Source organism: Triticum urartu, chromosome 5A, assembly GCF_056163025.1.
Source record: "Triticum urartu cultivar PI428250 chromosome 5A, HENAU_Tu73, whole genome shotgun sequence".
NCBI lineage: Eukaryota > Viridiplantae > Streptophyta > Magnoliopsida > Poales > Poaceae > Triticum > Triticum urartu.
The window spans coordinates 234,760,522-234,783,766 of record NC_141877.1 but is presented as its reverse complement, the minus strand read 5'-3'; the positions used below and the strand labels follow the sequence as shown (position 1 = coordinate 234,783,766).

At 47.3% G+C, this 23,245-nt stretch overlaps 1 protein-coding gene across 1 annotated transcript; it reads right to left on the bottom strand.

The window, feature by feature from the left end:
* Nucleotides 1-17,653: 17,653 nt before the first annotated feature.
* Nucleotides 17,654-21,281, bottom strand: LOC147970901 (uncharacterized). The gene is made up of 7 exons (XM_087523713.1): nucleotides 21,189-21,281; nucleotides 20,576-21,067; nucleotides 20,326-20,436; nucleotides 19,677-19,838; nucleotides 19,274-19,399; nucleotides 18,883-19,148; nucleotides 17,654-17,963 (listed from the first exon to the last, which is right to left on the bottom strand). The coding sequence occupies exons 1-7, from the start codon at nucleotides 21,279-21,281 to the stop codon at nucleotides 17,654-17,656; spliced, it is 1,560 nt and encodes a 519-aa protein (XP_087379839.1).
* Between the last annotated feature and the right edge of the window lie 1,964 nt (nucleotides 21,282-23,245).

Genomic DNA, 23,245 nt, shown 5'->3' with positions numbered 1-23,245 from the left:
GAGTCCTTAATTGAAGACATAAAAAATCTTCACGTTAAGTATGAGGAACTTGAAAGTCGTGATGAAACGCTCTCAACAACTCATGAAAAGCTTTCCTATGATTATCTTCAAAGGAAGCAAGATCTTGAGAAATTGAGAGCGGCTCATGAAGATCTTCAAAAGGAAAACGAGTCACTTCGAGCCGAACAGATCAGTTCCGCTCAGGAAGGATTTGAACCACCATGTCTTAAATGCATTGAGCGTGATAATGCTACTTCTGTTGCAGAATGTTCTACTGCTGCTACTGTTGCAATATCTTCAACTGTTGATGTGGTAACTAACCCCTCTGCTGAGGATACCACTGCTATTGCTGATGAGAATGCTAGGTTGAAGACATTGCTTGAAACATGGATGTACAAAAGCCTTAAAGGGCATCAGACACTATGTGATGTCCTCAAAAGGAAGATTATGAACCGAAACCCGAGGAAAGAGGGTGTTGGGTTCGTAAGGAAAATGAATGCTGATGGCTCTTACTGGAAACCCGAGCAGTACCCCAAAACCACATGGGTTGCTGCAAAGGAACCTTCAGCAGATCCATCCAATCTATCTGGCTTCACTTGTGCTAACCCCATTGTCATTGATGAATCCTTTGATGCAAACTATAAACTGTTTAAGAATCAGAATGGTGAAGTGTTTGCCAGGTACATTGGTACTAACCGCAGGAATGGACTGACTATGAAGAAGATCTGGGTTCCGAAAAGGTGTCTGGAGAGTCTTCCTGTGAATGTCGTCATGACACCACAGATGAAGAAGACAAACCTCAGACCAAAGGCTTCATATGGCCCAAAGGCTTCATACAGACAAAGGACTCACCTGAGTCGCACTAACGCAAATGTTTTGCAGGGAAACCATACTCAGGCCTATGAATATGAGCGCGGTTCATCGAACCGCCATGTTCATAAGACCAAGAACTATTCTGCTTATTCTTATGAGTACTATTGTCCGCCTGCAAGACTTTTTGCTAGGGCTCCAAAGCCAAAGTTCTTAGACGCTGCACTTAGACTTATTGCTTCTAAGCCACCCTTGAAGATGTGGGTGGCTAAGAAAGCTTAACTCTCTTTTGCAGGGAAAGGTCTCCAATAGAAAACCAAAATCGTCTGACGCCATTGCTGGGGACCTTGAACATCTTGTAGGGTGCAAGATCAAATGCCCGAATGGTCTTACTATGTACTTCGTTCCTGAATCGCTTGCTACTCTCCCTATTAGTCCTAATCTGGATCTAAGCTTTCATAACCCACTGGTTCGTCAAATGTTTTTGCTTCACAATTCTCTTCGTGAAGCCTATCCCCCTAACTGCACTGTAGGGTACGACACCAGTGTCTTCAGAATGGATTATTGATAGTGGGTGTACCAATCACATGACTGGCAAAAGACGCCTTCTTATGGAATCAACCTTACGTCCATCCGACAAGAGTCACATCACATTTGCTGACACTGGTAAAAGTAAGGTATTGGGTCTAGGTAGAGTTGCAATCTCAAAGGATCAACGCATGGATAAAGTCATGCTTGTTGAATCCCTTGGCTTCAACTTAATGTCTGTCTCAATGCTTTGCGATTTGAACATGATCGTAATATTTGGAAAATATCGCTGCCTTGTTCTAATGGAATCTGACAAGTCTCTAGTGTTTGAAGGGTATCGGAAAGATGACTTGTACGTGGTAGATTTCTCAGCAGGACCACAGCTTGCCGTATGTCTTCTAGCAAAAGCTTCAGAATGCTGGCTCTGGCATCGGAGGCTAGGGCATGCTGGCATGAGGAACCTTCACACCCTTGCAAAGAAGAAGCATGTCAGAGGCATCGAGGGCGTCAAGTTCAAGAAAGATCACTTATGCGGTGCCTGTGAAGCAGGAAAGATGACGAGGGCCAAACATCCCTCGAAGACAATCATGACAACTACTCGACCCTTCGAACTGCTCCACATGGATCTTTTCGGTCCCACTCATTACTCAACTCTTACTACTACTGCTTGTCTCTATGGCTTTGTCATTGTTGATGATTATTCTAGATATACTTGGGTGCACATAATCCTCTACAAGACTGAAGTGTAGGATGTCTTCAGACGCTTCGCCAATCAAGCAATGAACAACTATGGCGCCAAGACAAAGCACATCAGAAGTGACAATGGCACTAAATTCAAGAACACTGGCCTTGATACATATCTTGATACCTTGGGCATCACACATGAATTCTCAGCCCCGTACACGCCACAGCAGAATGGCGTCGTCGAACGCAAGAACAAAACACTCATTGAGATGGCCAGAACGATGCTAGATGAATACAAGACTCCAAGAAAATTCTGGCCTAAAGCCATTGATACTGCATGCCATACAATCAATCGTGTTTATCTTCACAAGCTTCTGAACAAGACATCTTATGAGCTCCTTACTAGCAAGAAACCAAATGTCAGTTACTTCAGAGTATTTGGCGCCAGGTGCTGGATCAAGGATCCACATCACACTTCAAAATTTGCACCAAAAGCACATGAGGGTTTTATGCTTGGATATGGAAAGGATTCGCACTCCGGCAGAGTCTTCAATCTCTTTCATTATAAAGTGGTTGAAATAGTGGATGTGCGATTTGATGAGACTAACGGTTCACCAAGAGAACACCTGCCAAATGTGCTAGATGAAGTTCCATCCAGCGAATCAATCAAGCTAATGGGAACTGGAGAAATCATACCCTCTGAAGCTCAACCTGAAGAGGAACTTATCATCTCCGCACCTGATCAACCTGAAGGCAATGCTCAGCCTGAAGACAATCCCTCTAACAACGACAATGATCAGCAAGAGCAAAATCTTCGCCTTGTACATCCTCGTGTTGCCAATGAAGTGCAGATTGAGAGAATAATTGATAGCATCAATGCACCCGGTCCGCTCACTCGTTCAAGGGCAACTCAGCTAGCAAATTTCTGTGGGCACTTCGCATTCATCTCAATTACAGAACCCAAGAAAGTTGAAGAAGCCTTCATGGAACCTGAATGGATTCAAGCTATGCAAGAAGAGCTTCAACAGTTTGAGCTGAATAATGTATGGGAACTGGTTAAGCGTCCTGATCCTCGGAAGCACAGCATAATAGGCACCAAATGGATATACCGCAACAAGCAAGATGAGCATGGTCAAGTTGTCAGAAACAAAGCTCGTCTCGTTGCTCAAGGATATACTCAAGTGGAAGGCATTGACTTCGATGAAACATTTGCTCCTGTGGCTAGACTTGAAGCCATACGCATACTGCTGGCCTATGCAAATCATCACAACATACTTTTATATCAAATGGATGTGAAGAGCGCCTTTCTCAATGGCAAGATTGAAGAAGAAGTGTATGTTGCACAACCGCCTGGCTTTGAAGATCCAAAACATCCTGACATGGTATACAAGCTCAACAAGGCACTATATGGCCTCAAACAAGCCCCTCGGGCCTGGTATGACACACTCAAATACTTCCTGAAGAGCAAAGGCTTCATACCTGGTTCCCTCGACCCCACTCTCTTCACGAAGACAGATGGTGAACTGTTTGTGTGCCAAATATATGTGGATGACATTATCTTCGGCTGCACCAATCAGAAGTACAGTGAAGAGTTTGGATATATGATGCACGTGCAATATCAGATGTCCATGATGGGAGAGCTGAAGTTCTTCCTCGGTCTTCAAATAAGACAGCAACGCAACGGCATCTTCATATCTCAAGAGAAGTATCTCAAAGATTGCCTGAAGAAGTTCGGTATGCAAGATTGCAAAGGCTTCACGATGCCAATGCCAGCCAAACATCATCTGGGTCCTGACGACAATGGTAAAGAGTTCGATCAAAAGGTATACCGCTCCATGATTGGTTCTTTGCTTTATCTATGTGCATCTAGGCCAAATATTATGCTTAGTGTTTGCATGTGTGCTCGATTTAAAGCGGCACCAAAGGAGTCGCTAGCTATGAAGCGAATTCTTCGATATTTGGCTCACACCCCAACTCTAGGATTATGGTACCCAAAGGGCTCAGAGTTTGATCTGGTTGGATTCTCGGATGCTGATTATGCTGGTGACAAGGTGGATCGCAAGTCTACATCAGGCACATGTCATTTTCTGGGACGATCACTTGTATGTTGGTCTTCAAAGAAGCAGAACTGTGTATCTCTCTCCACTGCTGAATCTGAATACATTGCTACTGGATCTTGCTGCGCTCAGCTTCTGTGGATGAAGCAAACACTCAAGGACTATGGCATTCATCTGAAGCAAGTGCCACTCTACTGCGACAACGAAAGCGCCATCAAGATTGCCAACAACCCAGTTCAGCACTCGAAGACAAAGCACATTGAAATTCGTCATCACTTTCTCAGAGATCATGTTGTGAAGGAAGATATTGATATCATACACATCAACACTGAAGAGCAATTGGCAGATATCTTCACCAAGCCCTTGGATGAGAAGAGATTTTGCAAGTTACGGTGTGAGCTAAATATCTTGGAATCCTCAAATGTCCTGTGATCAGGCACACATCCTAACACTTATGCATATTGATGACTTAGATGTGCAACACACAAAGTAAAGTATATCTTCAATCAATGAAGACATACATTCTAAGTGTGAATACATTAATATGGAATTTGACTTCGGAGCGCCACGATAATTGTGCGCCGTGTTTGGGTCTACTACTTCCTATACGGTGGGTAACGCCACCACCAAAATGTTCTGTTTGAAGTGTTTCACTCATGGCGTTGCATTTGCTATGTCTTCACATTTGGTTTGACTTCAATTTCAACATGTCTTCATGATTATCTTCACTATGTTGATTATATATATATAGTAGTGTTCTGTCCTCTACAGCATTCACTTATAGCTATGTCTTCTTGTTGATTCTTTTGAACTAAGTGAATGTGATCGGACCCTAACCTCTCTATGCTTTCTATATCAAACTCTATCTCTCCAAATCATATGCATTCTATTGAAACTGTCGAATGTCTTCTCTGTGTCCTTGTCAGCAGAAGATACAGAGACAACCATTAAGTCCGTCTTCAATGCTCATTCCTTCACCTGAAACCCGGAGAAGTGGGAACGACCACCCGACAATCCAGGCGTGCATGGGACGTGGAACAACCCCCGATATGCTGCATGACGGCCACGTGCCCCTCAGATGTGAATCGCCAGGGGCACCTATGTAATAACGCAGTGCTGCCCTGTACCTATAAATACACGCCTCACCATAGACATTATCTCTTCTTCCACTCTCGCACGAACCCTAGCGCCACCGCTAGCCCTCGACGACGCCGGCGACGAAGCGCTTCGCTGCCGCAACCTCTCCGACGCCGTCTTCATGCTGACCGCGGACATCGTCCTCTCCGCCGTCGCCGTAGGTGTCCTCCGTCACCAAGTTAGGGCACGGACGATCGAACTGCTCGGCCTCCTCTTACACTCCGTCTAGCAGTTCTTCGTGTGGTAAATAAAACTTCCTTTTTACGGCCCCTTTGATCCTATAGCTTTATCACTTTCTACCACAAGCAGTTTCTATTCACATAAGTTGGATCTCTTTTCTACTGCATCTCATAACATGCTTAGTATATTCACTTATGCTTCACAAAGTAGTTAGATTCCTCACTTGTACTGATCCATGGATTCGTACAAATCTGGAACCAACTCCTTAGCTATGAGTGAATGTCTTCGCACGATGAGGTCAATGTCTTCTAAACTGATTTATCTTCAAAATCTTCTGAGAATGCATATGACCTCTTCCCCTTCCCTCGCACCTTAATGCTGTCACAGGTACATGTCCGTGGGAGAATCCCTTGGTTCTCATAGTCTGCATTCATTTGCAGAATTCTTACAGCATCACATAAATTCTCCCGAAGCCAGTTCCTGTTTGTCCAGCAAGCGAAAACCTTTGAAGCCTTTGAACGTATTGAAGCCTTTCAGTTTAAAGTTCATGGCTTCAGAGAAATCAACTAGGAAGGGTGGCAGAAAGCGTCGAGGAGAAACATCAAGAGATCTGCCCGATGACCTCTCAGAGATGTACAAGACAGATCCTGAAGAGGATTACAATCAGCGCAAGACACGAATCCAATGGATTCGACGCTATTGGGCAGAATAGTGGTTCAAATACAGATTTGTGACCAAGGAATATGCTGAAAAGAATGCCATCAAGCGACCATGGGGAGACATCCTCTACAAAAATCTTCAACCCAGGACCAGAGATGAAGCCATTGAACGAGGCTTCTATCCATGCATGGTCCGTGGACCACAGCCTGCGGATGCTGACCCATTGTCCCTGCTATGGTGTCGTGACAACAATCTGTTTAAGCGCAACTTCCAGTTTGCCCAAAACTCAGCGAAGCAGAACACGAAGTCTTTGGGATTAGATTTCAACCCTGGTCCCTCTGCTCCCCGCGCCGATGGAACTCGTGAAGCTGAACCCAATCTTCTTGGGCCCTTCTACAACTTGGAAGGTCTCATCACTCACATTGTGGTTCAAGGGACAACCATGAATGAGCCTGCAGATGACGCTGAATCAGATGAAGCGCCTGCAGCGCCGAAGCCAAAGAAGTTGAAGCAGCCAAAAGCTTCAAAGCCGGTCTCTGCACCAAAACTCTCACGGGCAAAGCCACTGGCAACGGCACCTCCTGAAGACAGTGTGCAGTCTGAAGATTTGTCACGCATCTCCAAGCCCCAGAAGGTCAAGATGCCTCTGCCACACACCGGCCAAGAGCTGACAGCTGCTGCCATTCTGCGCAACGATGCCATTGATCTGTCAAGTGATGAAGATCTTGCAGATGACACTCTTGAGCAACTCATCAAGAGCAAAGAAGAAGCAGAAATCTTCAATGATCTGCCTCTCTTTGATGTGACAATCATCCACAAATTCATTGATGAGTGGTTTGACACGCCAAACATCAGCTTCGAAGATCTGCAATTACCCATTGGCCTCAGTGTCGCCTTTCATGGCGCCATTGCTTCAGAGCTAGCTCTCGCTCAGCGCATCATCGAACTGAAGCAAAAGATTGACTATGAAAAGGCTCAGTTCAAGAAGCATATGGCCAAGCTCAGCGTGCAAGAGGTGAAGAACTTCAAGATTATGCTGCACGAGCTCAAGGAAGCCTTTCTCAAGAAACGTGCAGAAGCTCAGGGTTCTCGTGAGCGCATGAAGCTTCTAGCTGACAGGTGTGTGCAAGCCTACAATGAGGCTAAGAAGCGCAAGGCCCTTGGGCGTCCTGGCATCGACCCCAGGATGGCTGCAAAGAAGAAAAAGAAGCCCGCTACGGCTGAACCCCTCGCACCAAGGCAGGAAGCAGATCCCGTTGTCTTCCCAACCAGCATGACTGGCTCGAAGCCAAAAGCCCGGTCAACCGCTTCAGAGCTGAAGAAGACGAGGACTGCTGAGGCTGAAGCCAGGAAGAGGAAACATCCTGAAGCCTCTCCTACTGCCCCCTCCAAGAAGAAGAGGAAGACCAAGAAAGAACGGGCTGCTCCCACAGAGCCTTTGATTGTTGAACCCATTTCCATGGTTCGTCCTGATGCTGAACGCCAACTGACAATCCATGAGCCTGCTTTCACAGAGGCTCATGAAGCTGAAGACTTTCCAGCAGCTGATCCCATCGCTGCTGAAGACATTGGTCACCATGACCATGTTGAAGATGATGCAGTCCTTCCTTAGCTTGAGCACCAACAGGTATCATCGCCTGTGCTAACGCACTGCGAACTCATCAGCATTAGTCGTCCTCTGACGCCAATTGCTCAGGATGCTTCATGGGCTGATCGCCCACAAGAGGAAGAGGACTTTGAGGCCCAGCCAACACCAACTCTACAGGCGCCGCCTGCGTTGCACAGGCTTCATAAAGGTCCAAGGCCTCCAGTCTCTCCGTCTGAAGATAAAACTGCTGAAGACATTCCGGCTGCATCAGCCGATGAAGAAGAATCCCCACAAGCTGCTACTCCCCTGTCCCACCAAGAAGCGGATCTCGAGGAGAACGTGATTGTGACCGACCCTCCAGCTCGTCAAGTGGAGGTTGAAAATCTTGAGGCTGCCACCACCAACACCACTGAAGCCACTGACGCTGTCATGACTGAAGCTAATGTGGAGCCCTCACCAACAAAAGCACCAAAAGTCAGCAAAGCCACTGATCCCACTGCTTCTGTTCCTGCGCCTACTGCCGGTCCCCAGTTCGACTATCATGTTGAGCACAGGCCTCAGGTACAGAAGCCAATCCCAAGATTGCCCAAGTTCCCAGGTCCTGCATCAGCACCTGGATCCTTCAATATCAATGGCTTCAGAGCAGACAACACATTCTTCAATAGCTCCAGGAACCCCTACTCAAGGGAAAGAATATCATCTGATCGGTTCTGGAGCTATCCACAGCGAAGCTATTACTCCTACATTCTTTACAATCAAGGTTGCATCTTCCCACACAAGCGTCTTGACATTGAAGCAATAACTGGTTTGCCCTGTCTAGAAGAGGCTCTGGATTGCTTCAAGGAGGTTGGATTGCTGCCGCTCGTCACTGACCAAGAGCATTGGAATGAAGAGTTGCTGCTCCAATTCTATGCCACACTTCACATCCGCGGGTATAACAGAGATCCGAAGACTTGGGTCCTGGAGTGGATGACAGGAAATGTTCATCACGAAGCCAAAGCCTTTAACATCATTGAGCTCACTAGTCTACCCACTCCTGGCGATCTCTACGAATCTGGCTGTCAACTTCACAGTGAAGCTGTGGAGAGCATCTTTCAGAAGCCTGAACCTAACATGAGTCAGATGCTCAGTATGATGAAGCCATTGCCCCAAGATGCTGCATATCCCAAAGAGTTCTTTGTTGAAGACCTAGAGTATCTGCCAAGAACTATTTATCACATCATAAGGCGAACTCTCTGGCCCATCAAAGGGCACTCTCCACAGGCCAAGCTGGAAGGTGCAATGAAGACTTTGGTCTTCTATATTCTTCATGGCAAATGCTTCAATGCACAGGACTTCTTCATTCGCCAACTTGCTGCATTAGGCTCTGATCTGTTTGGCTTGAAGTTCTACGCCCCATGGGTAATGCGGCTGATCAAACTTCACTCCGCTATCTCATATCAGCCATCTGCTCGCAATCATCGGATCTTTTTGCCTGATGTGGATATGTCTATTGAAGCCATCTATCCTGAGCCTGCCAAGGAACCTCTAAGTCTTCAGAATGCAGAGCATCAAAGTTTTTCTCAGAACATTGAAGGAGTTGAAGCAGTAACTCGTGTGTATCCTTTGGCTGGCACTACACGTGCACCGCATCCTACTCTCACTGAAGCCACTGATAGCACCACTGCCCCACGACCCAAGAAGCGCACTCGTGTTCTCAATGACCAAGAGCTTCTTGTGGCTCTTCATCAGAAACAGGATAGGCATCATGACTGGCTGAAGCATCAAATGCAAAGCCTCTTGGTGGATGTTAATCGCATTCGCAATCTTTCCACCAAGAATGCCTTTGTTGCCCATGAAACCTCTCGACGCACATGGAAAGGGCTGACGCTGATGTGTTCTGAAGATGATCTTCAAGAGGATGGCTTCTCTGAGCGCTTCAAGTTTGACTCCACACCTCCTCGAAGGGCAGTGTTGCGACGAACTCCATCTCTTGAAGACTCTGAGTTCTCTTCCTCTGCTGCAACTGTGAATGCCAGAGTGATCGAGGATGAAGACGATGCTACTTCACCGCCACCTCCTTCAGCATGCTTTGACACTGCTCCAAGTTCTTCTGCACCGCCGAACACCACCGACGACCCTGCGGCTTCACCTACTCTTCGTGGGAACGAGTAGATGCTCTATGTCTTCAAACCTTTTTGGTCCTTACTGCCAAAAGGGGGAGAAGCATATGAGTTTGATAGTCTTCAAGTCTTCAAGCGGGTCCATATGGGCGGGTGCTTCATGTTTTGCTTCGTGTTTACAACTCTCGTTTTGATACATTTGGCTCTTTGAGTTGTAACACTTAAACTCGATGGTCTTCTGCTACTTATTTGCCATTTTGTGATGCGATGATAAATTCCGCATGTGCGACGATAAATTCCGCACTTAGATCATTTTGCAGATGTCCATTTTCCATTATGCATGTCATTATCTTCACATACCTTCACATGCATAGTGGATTGTCATCATAAGTTGAAGAGGATCTCCACAAGCACAACCTGCCATGTGCATTTGCATTCCAAAAGCAAATTACTTATATGCACATCTTCAGGGGGAGCCCTTGCAACTTATGAAGACAATTCCTTATCCTTTACAATTTCACATATTATATTCCCCGTTGAAAACTTCAACTAGTTTGTCATCAATCACCAAAAAGGGGGAGATTGTAAGTGCATCTAGTGCCACCCCTAGTTGGTTTTGGAGTATTGACGACAAACCTAGTTGAGGGACTAATGTGTTTGTGAGAATTGCAGGATAACACAGGTAGAAGTCCCTCATTGATTCAGTTTTCCTACCAGAGATGAACCCTAAAAATGTATGAAGACATTGATGTCAAAGGTGGTATATGAAGATATTCACATTGAAGACTATGACAAGAGAAGACATCGCATGAAGCCTATGGAGCTCGAAGACTTAGATCTTTCGTACTTCTTTTTCTTCTTTGTTGAGTCATAGGAACCACTGTACTGTTAAGTGGGGTCCAAGAGAACCAGTCAGAATGACTGAAGTGATGCCTAACCAAAACCTATGTCTTCGAGTGAAGACTATGAGAGCGAATCTTGTCCAGAGTCGGACAAGTCAGCTTTGCTTGTAGCCCAAGTAAAGTTGCCGTGTGAGTTTGAAATCTGACCATGGAACACGTGTCAGTTCCTTAGTGACCCAGGGTCATTTCGGACAAATCAGGTCGGGTTGCCTAGTGGCTATAAATAGCCCACCCCCTACAACCATAAACGGTTGGCTGCTCAGAGTTAGTGTACGGCTTTTGTCGTTTGAGAGCAACCCACCTCGAAGCCTTTGAGAGAGAATTCCTTGCGAGGATAAAGCCCTAACCACCTAGAGCCAAAGAGAATTAGGCATCACTTAAGTCTTCTTGTCTGTGTGATCTGAAGACTTATTACACTTGAGGACTGTGAATCCTCCAGCTGGTTAGGCGTCGCGTTCCGAGCGTCCAAGAGACATTGTGGATCTCCGGTGAACGAAGTCTGTGAAGGTTTGGGAGTCTACCTTGAAGACTTACCAGAGTGATTGGGTGAGATCTGTGTGACCTTAGCTCAAGGGGAATACGGTGAGGACTGGGTGTCCTGAGCTGCGTGTTCAGGACTGGGTGTCCGGGACTGTGTGTCCTTAGGTTTAAATACCTAGCCGCCCTAACCAGACGTACAGTTGTCACAGCAACTGGAACTGGTCCAACAAATCATTGTCTTCAACGAGTCACTGGTTTCATCCTTCCCTTCCCTCTACTTACTGTTACTCCTTGTGAAGTCATTGTATGATTGCACTATCTTTTGTCTTCACTGAGTGACTGCGTGTTCTGTTTGGCTTCATAATATCTTCCTACCTGATCCTTACTACATTGCTGCTATTAGTCATTGTGCTCTCACTCCATTGAATACTTGACTATGGTGTGCCTAGTGTAGTCTACCTTCCGCTGCATGGTAATAGGTTTATTTCTATCGTTTGTCTTCGAAACTTCCACGCTTTGAAGACTTTCATAAAAATCGCCTATTCACCCCCCTCTAGTCGATATAGCGCACTTTCAGTATCAAGTAATAACAAGGGCAACTGGGTACGAAGGTATAAACGACAAGTGTAAGTAGTTATCCTTAAGGATTTACAAGTGGTCGAGAATAGAAAAAGCGGTGGTGACAAAGTCTCGGTAGAACACCGGACAATATCTTTAAAATCTTCTGGTCCAGTAGGCAATCATCTGTAATAAGGGGCTCTCCAGGTGGATGTGATCACGAGATCCTAATGTTAGAGTTAGTAAAACCATTTTAACCCGAGAAGAAGAGAGATTAGAGTCCCAGAGTATAGATGAGGAATAAAAGATCCTAATACCACCCAATGGTGACGTGGGCCCATGGGCCGCACAACCATGTTAGTAAAACAGATTTCATCGACTAGACTCAACTTCGGCCAAGGAGTGTGGAAGGGGGATTCCTACAGGCAGTCGGGTCTGATACTAACTTGTGATGTCCCCGATTTGACCGTACACTAATCATACACGCAAATGTGTAGGATCAAGATGAAGGACTCACGGGAAGATATCACAACACAACTCTAGACACAAATTAAAATAATACAAGATTTATATTGCAAGCCAAGGGCCTCGAGGGATCGAATACATAAGCTTGAATACACAAGAGTTAACGGAAGCAATAATATCTGAGTACAGACATAAGTTAAACAAGTTTGCCTTAAGGAGGCTAGCACAAAAGTAGCAACGATCGAAAAGGCGAGGCCTCCTTCCTAGGACCTCCTAACTACTCCTCGAAGCTGAACTCCACGTAAGAACATCCTCGGAATCCTCTGGCTCCTGGACTCCATCATCTGGTTGCGACATCCGAGAAGAATGGAAAAAGGGGGGAAAGGGGAGCAAAGCAAGCATGAGTACTCATCCAAAGTACTCACAAGCAAGGATCTACACTACATATGCATTGGTATCAATGAAGTGGGTAGTATCTGTGGACTGAACTGCAGAATGCCAGAATAAGAGGGGGATAGCTAGTCCTATCGAAGACTACGCTTCTAGCAGCCTCCATCTTGCAGTATGTAGAAGAGAGTAGATGGTAAGTTCACCAAGTATGATCGCATAGAATAATCCTACTCAGCGATCCTCCCCTCGTCGCCCTGTGAGAGAGCGATCACCAGGTTGTATCTGGCACTCGGAAGGGTGTGTTTTATTAAGTATCCAGTTTTAGTTGTCATAAGGTCAAGGTACAACTCCGGGTCATCCTTTTACCGAGGGACATGGCTATTCGAGTAGATAAACTTCCCTGCAGGGGTGCACCACATTTCCCAACACGCTCGATCCCATTTGGCCGGACACACTTTCCTAGGTCATGCCCGACCTCGGAAGATCAACACGTCGCAACCCCACCTAAGCACAACAGAGAGGTCAGCACGCCGGTCTAAATCCTATGGCTTAGGGGTCTGGGCCCATCACCCATTGCACACCTGCATGTTGCGTGGGCGGCCGAAAGCATACCTAGCCTCCCTAATACAAGAGCAGGCGTTCCAGTCCAATCCGGCACGCGCCGCTCAGTCGCTGACGTCACGAAAGCTTCGGCTGATACCACGACATCGAGTGCCCATAACTGTTCCCACGTAGTTGGTTAGTGCGTATAGGCCAATGGCCAGACTCAGATCAAATACCAAGATCTCATTAAGCGTGTTAATTGAATTAACCACGAACGTCGACCAGGGCCAGGCGCACCTCTCTCCTAGGTGGTCTCAACCTACCCTGTCGCTCCGCCACAAAGGTTCACTCACAGGGCCGTCAGAACAAACGTCCTTTCAGCCCCAATCAGTGAATCACTCGCGGGTACTCTACGAGCCGACCCGACTTTAGTCACCATAAGTATCATATAATATGTATATAAGTATATACCCGTGATCACCTCCTGAGTGATCACGACCCGATAGTATAGCATGGCAGACGGACAAGAATCTAGGGCCATTGATGGAATACTAGCATCCTACACTAAGCATTTAGGATTGTAGGTAAGGTAACAACAGTAGTAGCAAGGACAGGCTATGCATCAGAATAGGATTAACGGAAAGCAGTAACATGCTACACTACTCTAATGCAAGCAGTACATAGAAGAATAGGCGATATCTGGTGATCAAGGGGGGGGCTTGCCTGGTTGCTCTGGCAGACAGAAACGGACCCTCGAAGGTGAAGTAGTCGATCATTGGTTCAACCGTGGTCCTGGGGTCTTCCGGAAAGAAGTAACAGAGGGAAACACAATAAATAACTGAGCAATCAAAGCATCACAAAGCATAACATGGCAATACGTGGCGCTAGGGGTGACCTAACGCAGTACTAGGTGCTACCGGCGAATGGGGGAAACATCTGGGAAAGTATCCCCGGTGTTTCGCGTTTTTGGACAGACGAACCGGAGGGGGAAAGTTGTGTGTTCGCTATGATAGGGATGTGTGGCAGACGAACGGACTGCGTATTTCGGTTCATCTCGTCGTTCTGAGCAACTTTCATATATAAAACTTTTCCATTCGAGTTTCGAATTATTTTCTATGTTTTTTCAAAGATTTAAACAATATTCTGAAAATCCCTGAAATTTTGCTAAGTCTGAGAATTCGTCATTTTTAACATCACTTAGCTGTTTTCAAAAGGATAAAACTATGGATCTGTACCTCCTATGATTTTGTGCCTTATGTCAATTCTGAGCGGTTTCCCGTGATCTACATGCTAGTACCAATTACATCCATGATAGAGTTAAATAGCTTGATCATCAACAGCTCTAAAGTGGCTATGAAAATAAAGCAGTTTTCGGCTTTTTCTGTTAACAGAACATTGAACTTTGTGATTTTCGTAGGATTTAAACCACGCATCAAAAGGATTTGGTCCAGTGGGATAAAATGAAGTTTGTCAATTATACTTTCTACTGATATTTTTCATAGCCTTGTTAACAGTTGTTTAACAACAGTTTAGGGGTTGTCTAAAGGGATAATCAATGTAGATTTAGCAAAGCTAGCTAGTAGCAGCTATAGTAACTTAGCAGTAGTATTACACGGGGTAGCGGTGGTGGCTAGAAGCAGGCAAGCAGCAGCAGAGTAGCGATGGGTGGAGCCGGCTCGGCCATGGCGCGGTCGACAGCGTGCGCGGCCAGGGACGGGCATGAGCAGCTACAACGCTAGGCGAGTAGCGGCGCTAGGCAGCAGCAGGAGACGAGCAGCGGTGCGGCGCATGCATGGCCGGCAAGCGGGGAACACGGTCACGATGAGCACGAGGCAGAGGGCGGCAGCGGCGGGGCGCGGCCGTGGCTAGGCGGCATGCAGCAGAGGCACCAGCTGCAGTGATTCAGCAGCGGCAACGCTGCAGAGAACCAGCGAGCGAGCGCCGGCAAGCGGGTCAGCGGGCAGCGGGGGCGCGGGCGGCAGCGGAGCAAGCACGCAAAGCATGTGGAGCGTGGCCCTGGGCACATGCACATGCGCGAGGGGGCAACTGGGGCGGCTAGAGACGCGGGGAAAAATCATGGCCACGACGAGCTCGTGGCCATGGCAGACGATGGCTTCGGCCTCGAACAGAGCGACGAATAGGACGGCAGGTCCGCACGGGAAGGAGAGGGGAATGGTTGGTTGTCTCACCGAGGAGGCACACGATGGCCCGTTGGTGGCTTAGGAGCAGCAGAACAGCGACAGTCGTCACGGACGCGCCAGTGACCGTAGGTTGAAGACAATGACGAACCCGGCGATGTAGGGGCTCCCACCAAGGACTCGAGGGTGTGCCCGACATAATAGACGACGACGGAGCTAATGGTCCAACTCCTAGCCGCCAGGGTCGACGGTGGCCGCGTGGACGAGTCGAGGCATGGCGATGGCGGTGTGGTTGCGAGCGGAGTGAGAGGAGGGCGACGCGAGGGGAATGGGGAGGGCCAGCTAGGGTTCCAGGATCAGGGGGTAGATATAGGTAGGGGAACGCCGGAGGGCCGTCGGATGGCCGCCACGACGATGGCCGGTGCAGTGGCAGGCATCGGCGCTGCCCACGATCCCCCTGTGAACAGGGAGGGGGAGGCAGTGCGCTTGGGCCGGCCTGGTGGTTAGGTGAGCCAAGTGGCCCAGGGGGAGGGGTTGTCTCGTTTAGTTTTTTGTGTTTAATTACTTTTTATTATTTACCTTTCACTGTTTTAATTAATTTCCACAATACTTTAGTTTATCTAAAATACAAAAGTAGTTTCTAAATTAGTATTACTATTTATACCTCTGCCACAAAAAGTTTCACTCACACATAAAATAGTTTAACTTTTAAGAAATTATAAAAGGCATTTCAATGGTTCTTTAAGCCATTGTTATATTCACAAAAGGGGATTTAAACATTTTACAAAAGTGTTGGGTCACCACCATAATTAGATATGGAATATTTGCCACACTTTGAACATTTTATTTTTCATGTTTCAGAAACTTGAATTTTGGACATTCATTTTGAATTTGAATTTGAATCATGATTTGGACCAACCGAGGATTAGCAACAGTAAGAGTGATGACCTGGCATCATTAGCAGGAGATTACTGTAGCTTAATTATCCGGGCGTCACATGGCACTTCTAACAGTATCCTCAGATACCGACTTAGCAGGCACGTTAGAACTTGATTGCCCCTGACCTCGTGAGGACCTCCTCTCCAATGCTGCCTCCTCAATCCTGCGGTAAGCTTCATCAATTGACGGCGTAATCTCCTCAGGGGTGGCTGCAAGGATAAAAAAGTGGGTTAGGATACCTGGGAAATAAAACAAGTTTAGTGCGCAAAGAAATGGTGTAGAATGTGAAATGTATGTGCATAAAATAGGGAGTTGCCATGTGGAGGCAACTCGAGTTGCCATGTGTAGTGCGTTGTAGTTTCCATGTGGCAACAACTACAGTTGCCATGTGGGTTGAACTGCAGTTGCCATGTTGTATCAACTCCAATTGCCATGTGCTTGCCAAGTGAAAAATGCAGCATGGCAACAAAATGTAGGTGACATTGTGCAGCAAAATCTAGTTGCCATGTTCATCAGATAACATTTGCCATCACCGGTGAGAAGCCAAAAAAAATCTTGGGACAAAATTCAGACTAAAAATGTGTACAACAAAATGATAAACACAGAAAAATGTACCTTGCACAATCGGCTCTGCAAACTTCACAGCCTTCCTGCCCTCAGCCATTGGCTGCGCCATCATTGGGGCCATGCCTGCCGGGAAAGCAAAGGCAACTGGCATAGGATCATGCACCACTGGTTGATCTTGACTGATGCCAAGGCTAAAGCTCGGTGGGGTTAAGGCCATTGGGTGCCTCTCCTGCCTACTAGCCGGACCATGAACAACTTGCGGGGCAGAATCCATGGGTGAAAGATCAACAAACATTTCTGCCTCATCTGCTGCAGAATCATCAGGCTTATTAGTAGGGCGGGGCGTGTGGTCAGCGGTATCAGTCGCAACTTTCTTGCCAATCTTCTTGTTTGGGCTGTAGGGGACACCAATGTCGACTGGGAGCTTAGAACTGCGCAAATTTAAGTTGGGGTTCTCCACGGCGGGTAAAGGCGCAGTCTGCTCCGGACATTCACCTCCGTCAGTCGTGCCAGGCTTGCCACCTGTGTCAGTTGTACTACGGTCTTCCGTTTTCTCCATAACGTTGCTTTTGGCAGGTGGTGGGAACAGTGTGGACACAGGCACATAACCAGAGTCATCTCTGTTGCTCCTAGCTACAACTGGCACATTGGGTATGTCTGCAGTTTGCTTGCGGGGGCTATGATCCCTAGGTCGAAGACCAGCTCGCGAACCGGTCGCCTTAGCAACCTCTGGACCACCAGAAGTTGGAGCTGTCGTGCCAAGACTCTCACCTGTGGATGGCATATCATTCTGAATTGCCGCCTCAGCCCCTTCTTTCATGGACACAGAAGTGCCACCACCCACGTGCTTGGAATCCGTATCAGATGAGCGGGAATCTTCCTTGCTTAGGTTGATCTCGGGGGCGTCCACTTCAACACTTGTTGATCAGGTGGCATGGCTCATAGCAGCATCCTTCATTGCCAGCAGAGTGGGCAATATCTCAGCAGTCCTGGCAGACACTGACTCATCACTCCCAGATGTGCGGATGCCTGTTGTAGCCTGCACATCTGCAACCGGCGGGGATGGTCGGCCGCTTGCATCAGAGCTAGTGGGAGCAGTGGACGGTGCAGCAACAATCTTGTCGACTGGCGCCTCATGAACATCTGAGTTGCCACCTGTCGACAGCTTCGAGTGAATGCGTTCGAGTGGGTCTCTGGGGTTTTTCTTGGTCACGCGTGTGGTAGTCTTCTTCACCCTGCAAAAAAAGCACATGAACAGTGTTAAAAAATGAAGAAAAATAGTTGCCATGGTAGCCATCTTGAAAAATAAAAAAATGTGTGATGTGCCAGAGCTGCCATTTCAGAACTAGGTATGGGATGAGCACAAAAGATAATGTAGAATAAGAATTGCCATGTGGCCTAGCTAGCAATTGCCATGTAAGTGGAATAAGAATTGCCATGTGGCCTTGCTAGAAGTTGCCATGCAGAACAAACAGGAGTTGCCATGCAGTAAAAAAAAGATCATGAGAAAACAACAGTTGCCACTAAAAAGGGTGTATATTATGTACAATGCATCAGGCAAAAATGTAGCACTATGACAATGAAAAAATAGTGATAACCTACTTCTTGACTGTCTTCCTCATGTCTTCCAACACGACAGGATCCCCGGTGTTGGACGTCGATGTACGAGGAGACGACCTAATGGAAGGGGTGTCACCAACAATGTGGGCACCCTTGTTCTATCGGGCAGAAACACAGGTTAGCGTTGGGGCTTGTTTCTTCATAACTGCTCGTCCACCAGCTGTCGCCTCACTGCACATATAAAGAGATGGCAAAAAAGGTACCAAGTGTCAGACACGAAAATCGTTGCCACGCTCAGCAAACAAATGAAAAAGGGCCGGCCTTTTAAAAAGGAGAGACAAACAAAACAGTAAATAGATGTCGAACCTCCTCCTAGCAACTAAGGGATCGGTCCTAGACCACTTGCCAGTAGAACCCTGCCCAACATCCTCTGGAGCCCTGCCCCTCTTTGAGGGCGACACCCCCTTGTCTCTCGCAACTGTCTGGTCTTTGAAATTCTCCGGTGGGGAGGCATATGGTGCAGCCTTGTCCTTCTTACCGCCTGCACGAACTTCAACATCTTCATCATCATCGGGTTCATGTTGCACATTCTACATGTCATCGCCATCATCCTTGTCGAGACCAGCATCTCCATCTAGATCATCTTGCGTGTCAGGAATATCTTGGGAGCTGTTGTAGTCGTACCGGCCATGGCAACCGGTTGGCCAAGGTGTCCGTTTTGCAACGAATGGAGTAAACTGCCTCGCAACCGCATCGCTGTCCGAGCCATTAAGGGACGTCCAACCCTCAACCAACTTCCCGGGCAAGTCGGTCATTCCGGAAGAAAACTGCCCAATTAGATGCTCAATAGGTGCCCTCGCCTGTGCACGAAACAAGAAAGTAACAGTAACAAACCATATTAGAGGCACATGCGCAAGATCAAAATAAACAAAAACAACCATAGAGATATATCAAAAAAGAATAAGAAAGAGAAATACAACTTGACAAAACAAAAATAAAAATCCTTGATTACCTCAGCAGGACAAGACGGAGCTGAGTGCATGTCCATCCACTTGCCAAAGTTTTGAGGCCCACCAAACACGTTGTAGTCTATGGCATGCTTGGCCATCAGCTGGAAATCATGAAAAACAGCTAGGATGTAAGAGAGAGAATAAGGAACACTAACTGTTCATGCATTGCAAAAAAGAGGGAGATAATAGAAGTTTCAACACAGAGGGCGGAGTTGCCATGTGGCATCAAACATGGGTGGCATGCACAGACAGCCATGGCTAACAAGGTATTCATCTCTTGTTAGCCACAAATGGTTGCCGTATGGGGTATTTTTTCATATGTTATGCAACATCGAAAATTGAAAAATGTCGTGCAAAAAGAAAGGAGGCAAAACAAACCTGTAGTTTCCCATATTTCGTATTAGTTATCTTGTCTGCGGCGAGCATAGCCTTGACAGCATTGTACGTCCACGCCGAGACAGCAAACTTATGTGGAGGTGGCGGGCCTCCTATCCGAGCAAAATCAACGGTGGACAGATCAAGACGATCCACGTACATGAGCTGGTGTACACAATTTGAAAGAAAAATATGTCAGTTGCCATCATCCTATGCTGAAAATAGTAGCTAATGCGTATTCCTTTAGTCATCATGTTGAATGGGATGAAAGAAATAAAGAGTTTCCATCTCTCCGTGTTAGTTGCCACATGCTGTGCTAGCAGTTGCCACCCTGTTATAATGATACTTGCCAGAAGGTCAACATCATGGTTGCCATGCATATTGTATAAACAGAGAGTGGATGTATGAAATGAACATTTGTGTGTGTGTGTGTTGTTGAAAAATGCTATTGCCTTGAAGGCAGCAACCACAGATGCCATGGATCAAACAGAAGTCGCCTTCACACGTAAACAAAATCACATAAAAACAAATGAAAAACAAAACGGGTTGCCATGCATGATCTTGTACAGTTCACACTAATCAACAACTCACATGTTTCATTTGGGAAAACATTCAACATGGTAACAGTGTTTGCAAAGGACTAGGGAAATACCATTAAATGGAGTCGACAACCCTTCTGGAACATCTTGTTTGAGAATGCGTCATGTAGGAAGTCCGCGATGAATTTACATGAATTCATGTTTTTCACATCTTTCAGCTTCGCCTGCACGACACAAATTTCAGGACAAGAAGTTGCCGCGTCAGCATTCAAAAATGAGGAAAACATCAAAAAACAGGCAGTGACTAGCTTACAGACGATATCAGAGTCAACAGGTTGAAGGAAGAAAGGATAGATCATTCACTAGGATGGGGAAGCACTTGTTGCTTGGGCGAAGAGAAGTTGTTGGCGCAAAAACAGCTGATATTAGGTACATCAGGAGCTTCATCTTAAAAACCTCGCCATGAGTTTTCATGCCCTCCAGCGAAGTTGCCAGCACAGTCGTGTTCGGCATGGATGCCATCCCAGGAAACAAATGGGCAAACAATGTTTCCTCAATCTTATTATTGACCTCATACGGGACTTTGATTTCCCCACGGGGCACACCCATAGTGCAGAACACGGATTCCTCATCCAACTGCAGTCTTCCACGTCCCGGAATCACAAATTCCCTGGAGGCAGGATCGTAAGTCTCACCGAGCCAGTCGCATACAGGGTTCACTAGGTTCTTGCACCGAACATCCATCAGAGCCTGCATCCCCATCTTAGCAGCAACTCCCTTCTGCTCGTCAGTAAAGCCCTCGGTCAATATAGTCAGGCGTTCTTGTGAAGCCCTATTGCGACAATGTTTCTTCTTCTGCATAACAGACAAATGATGATTTGTTGCCCTGTTTCAGTATCATGAAAATTTAGTTCCTAACATACGATTGCAAACTCAATGTGACATTCAAAAACACATGGGGGGGGTGGAAAGTTACCTCATCGCCATCTTTTGTCCGTCCAATTGCATGATTCTGTTGCGGTAACTCCATGAAATCATCATCATCCTCTTGATGATCGCCGCGAGCCATTGTGCTGAGGTAAGAACAGAACAAAATGTCAGGGTGAAATGAAATTATGAAGGAAGCAGTTGCCACCTAACAGAATGTACTTGCCACATGGGCTCAAATGAAAGTGGCAAAAGATTAGGCAAATATCATAGGAACACCCACACCCCCTATGATTGTCCAACAATAATTGTGGCAATTAAACACATTGGCTGTAACACCCTAGATACAACTTTTCATATTCGTACTCTGACTCTTGCCTTTTCCAGAGATGTGATATGAGATTCCCTTCGTGGTTGGGTTTTGTCTTCGTTTTGCATTTTGTCCATGTCATGCATTGCATATCATGTCAATATGTGCATCTCATTTTCATACGTGTTCGTCGCATGCATCCGAGCATTTTTTTCCCGTTGTCCGTTTTGCAATCCGGCACTCCTATGTCCTCTGGCGCCCCCTTTTGCCTCTTTTCGTGAGCGGGTGTTAAACTTTCTCGGAATGGACCGAGATTTGCCAAGTGGCCTTGGTACACCACCGGTAGACCACCTGTCAAGTTTCGTGCCATTTGGAGTCCGTTTGATACTCCAACGGTTAACCGGGGAACCGTAAAGGCCTCGTGTGTGTTGCAGCCCAACACCCCTCCAAAGTGGCCAAATAACCCATCCAAACCCCCTCCATCCTCTCGGCCGTACGATCATGATCGCGTGGCCGAAAACCGCACCTCATTTGGACTCTCCTAGCTCCCTCTACCTATAAAAAGGTGCTCCCCTCCGAAATCCTCGCACAGGTAAACCCTAGCGTCTTCCTCCTCACGCCGCGGGACACATCCGTCTGCGCCGGACATGTCCACCGGCCACCTCACTCCGTCCAATCACAAGCTGCCACGTCACCCCGCCGCCTCTCTCCTCCAACCACGCGCCGCCACGTCGCCTCAGCCTCCTCCCCACCGCCCCGCGGCCCGCGGAGCCCACGGCCGGCCCGCGCCGGGCCCGACCACGCCGAGCCGCCGCCCGACCGAGCCCGCGCCTCGCGGCCATCGCCGCTGATCTGCGCCTCCGCCGATCGGACCTCCACCGCCTCTGTGCCACTGCGCGCCGCCCGCCGCCTCCATGCCGCTGCCGTGCCGCTCCATCACTTCCACTGCCGCCCCGCGCCGCCGCGCCTGCTCGCCACCGCCGCCCTTTGCGCGCGCGCCGCCGCCCGACCTCCTCAGCGGCGCCTCGCCACCTTGAACTCGCTGGAGTGCACCGTCCACCCAACTCCGGCCTGCTCCGTGCTCCTAGCCCCTGGATCCGGACTCGCCGCTCGTCGTCGGCCACCCACCTCGCCGGATTCGCTGAAACTCGCCGTTGACCCGCGCTGGGACAAGATCCACCAGCGCGTCCAACCAAATGGCCGCCTAATCCCACATCACTCCATCTCGCTGGACCGCCCGATCCTGTTTCTCTTAGAGGTTGAAAATTCCACTAAGTCCCTTCTCTGTGATTATTTTTATGCCTACGTCATCATGCCATATCTCCTCACCCGTAGCTCCGTTTTGTGCGTGCTATATATTGAAATGTTCATCAGGATGTGCACTTCATTTTGTTCCATTGTGCCATGCTTGTTTGAGTCCATCTTGACACCCAAATCATTGATGCAAGAGTGCTTAAATTGTTAGGTGCTGATTATTAGCAGAGTATGAGCATTCGTCATTTTTGCTACAATTGTTGTGTGCTTCATATGATCATGTGCTCTACATGTGTTTTAGGCTATGCCATGCCATCTTTACAGGGGTGTATGCCATGTATGTTTTTGGTTAATGTGGTGACTAGCACAAGCATGCAAAGTAGCTCTCGTAATATTGCTGATTTCAGGGACTTCAAAATTTCACTAAGTCTTTGCTCTGCTGTTATTTTTATGCCATGTGGTCATGTTGCTACAGAGAGATCCATGCTTCTTTTGAGTATGTTAAGTAAGGATGATTTTGACATATGGTTATGCTCTACCCA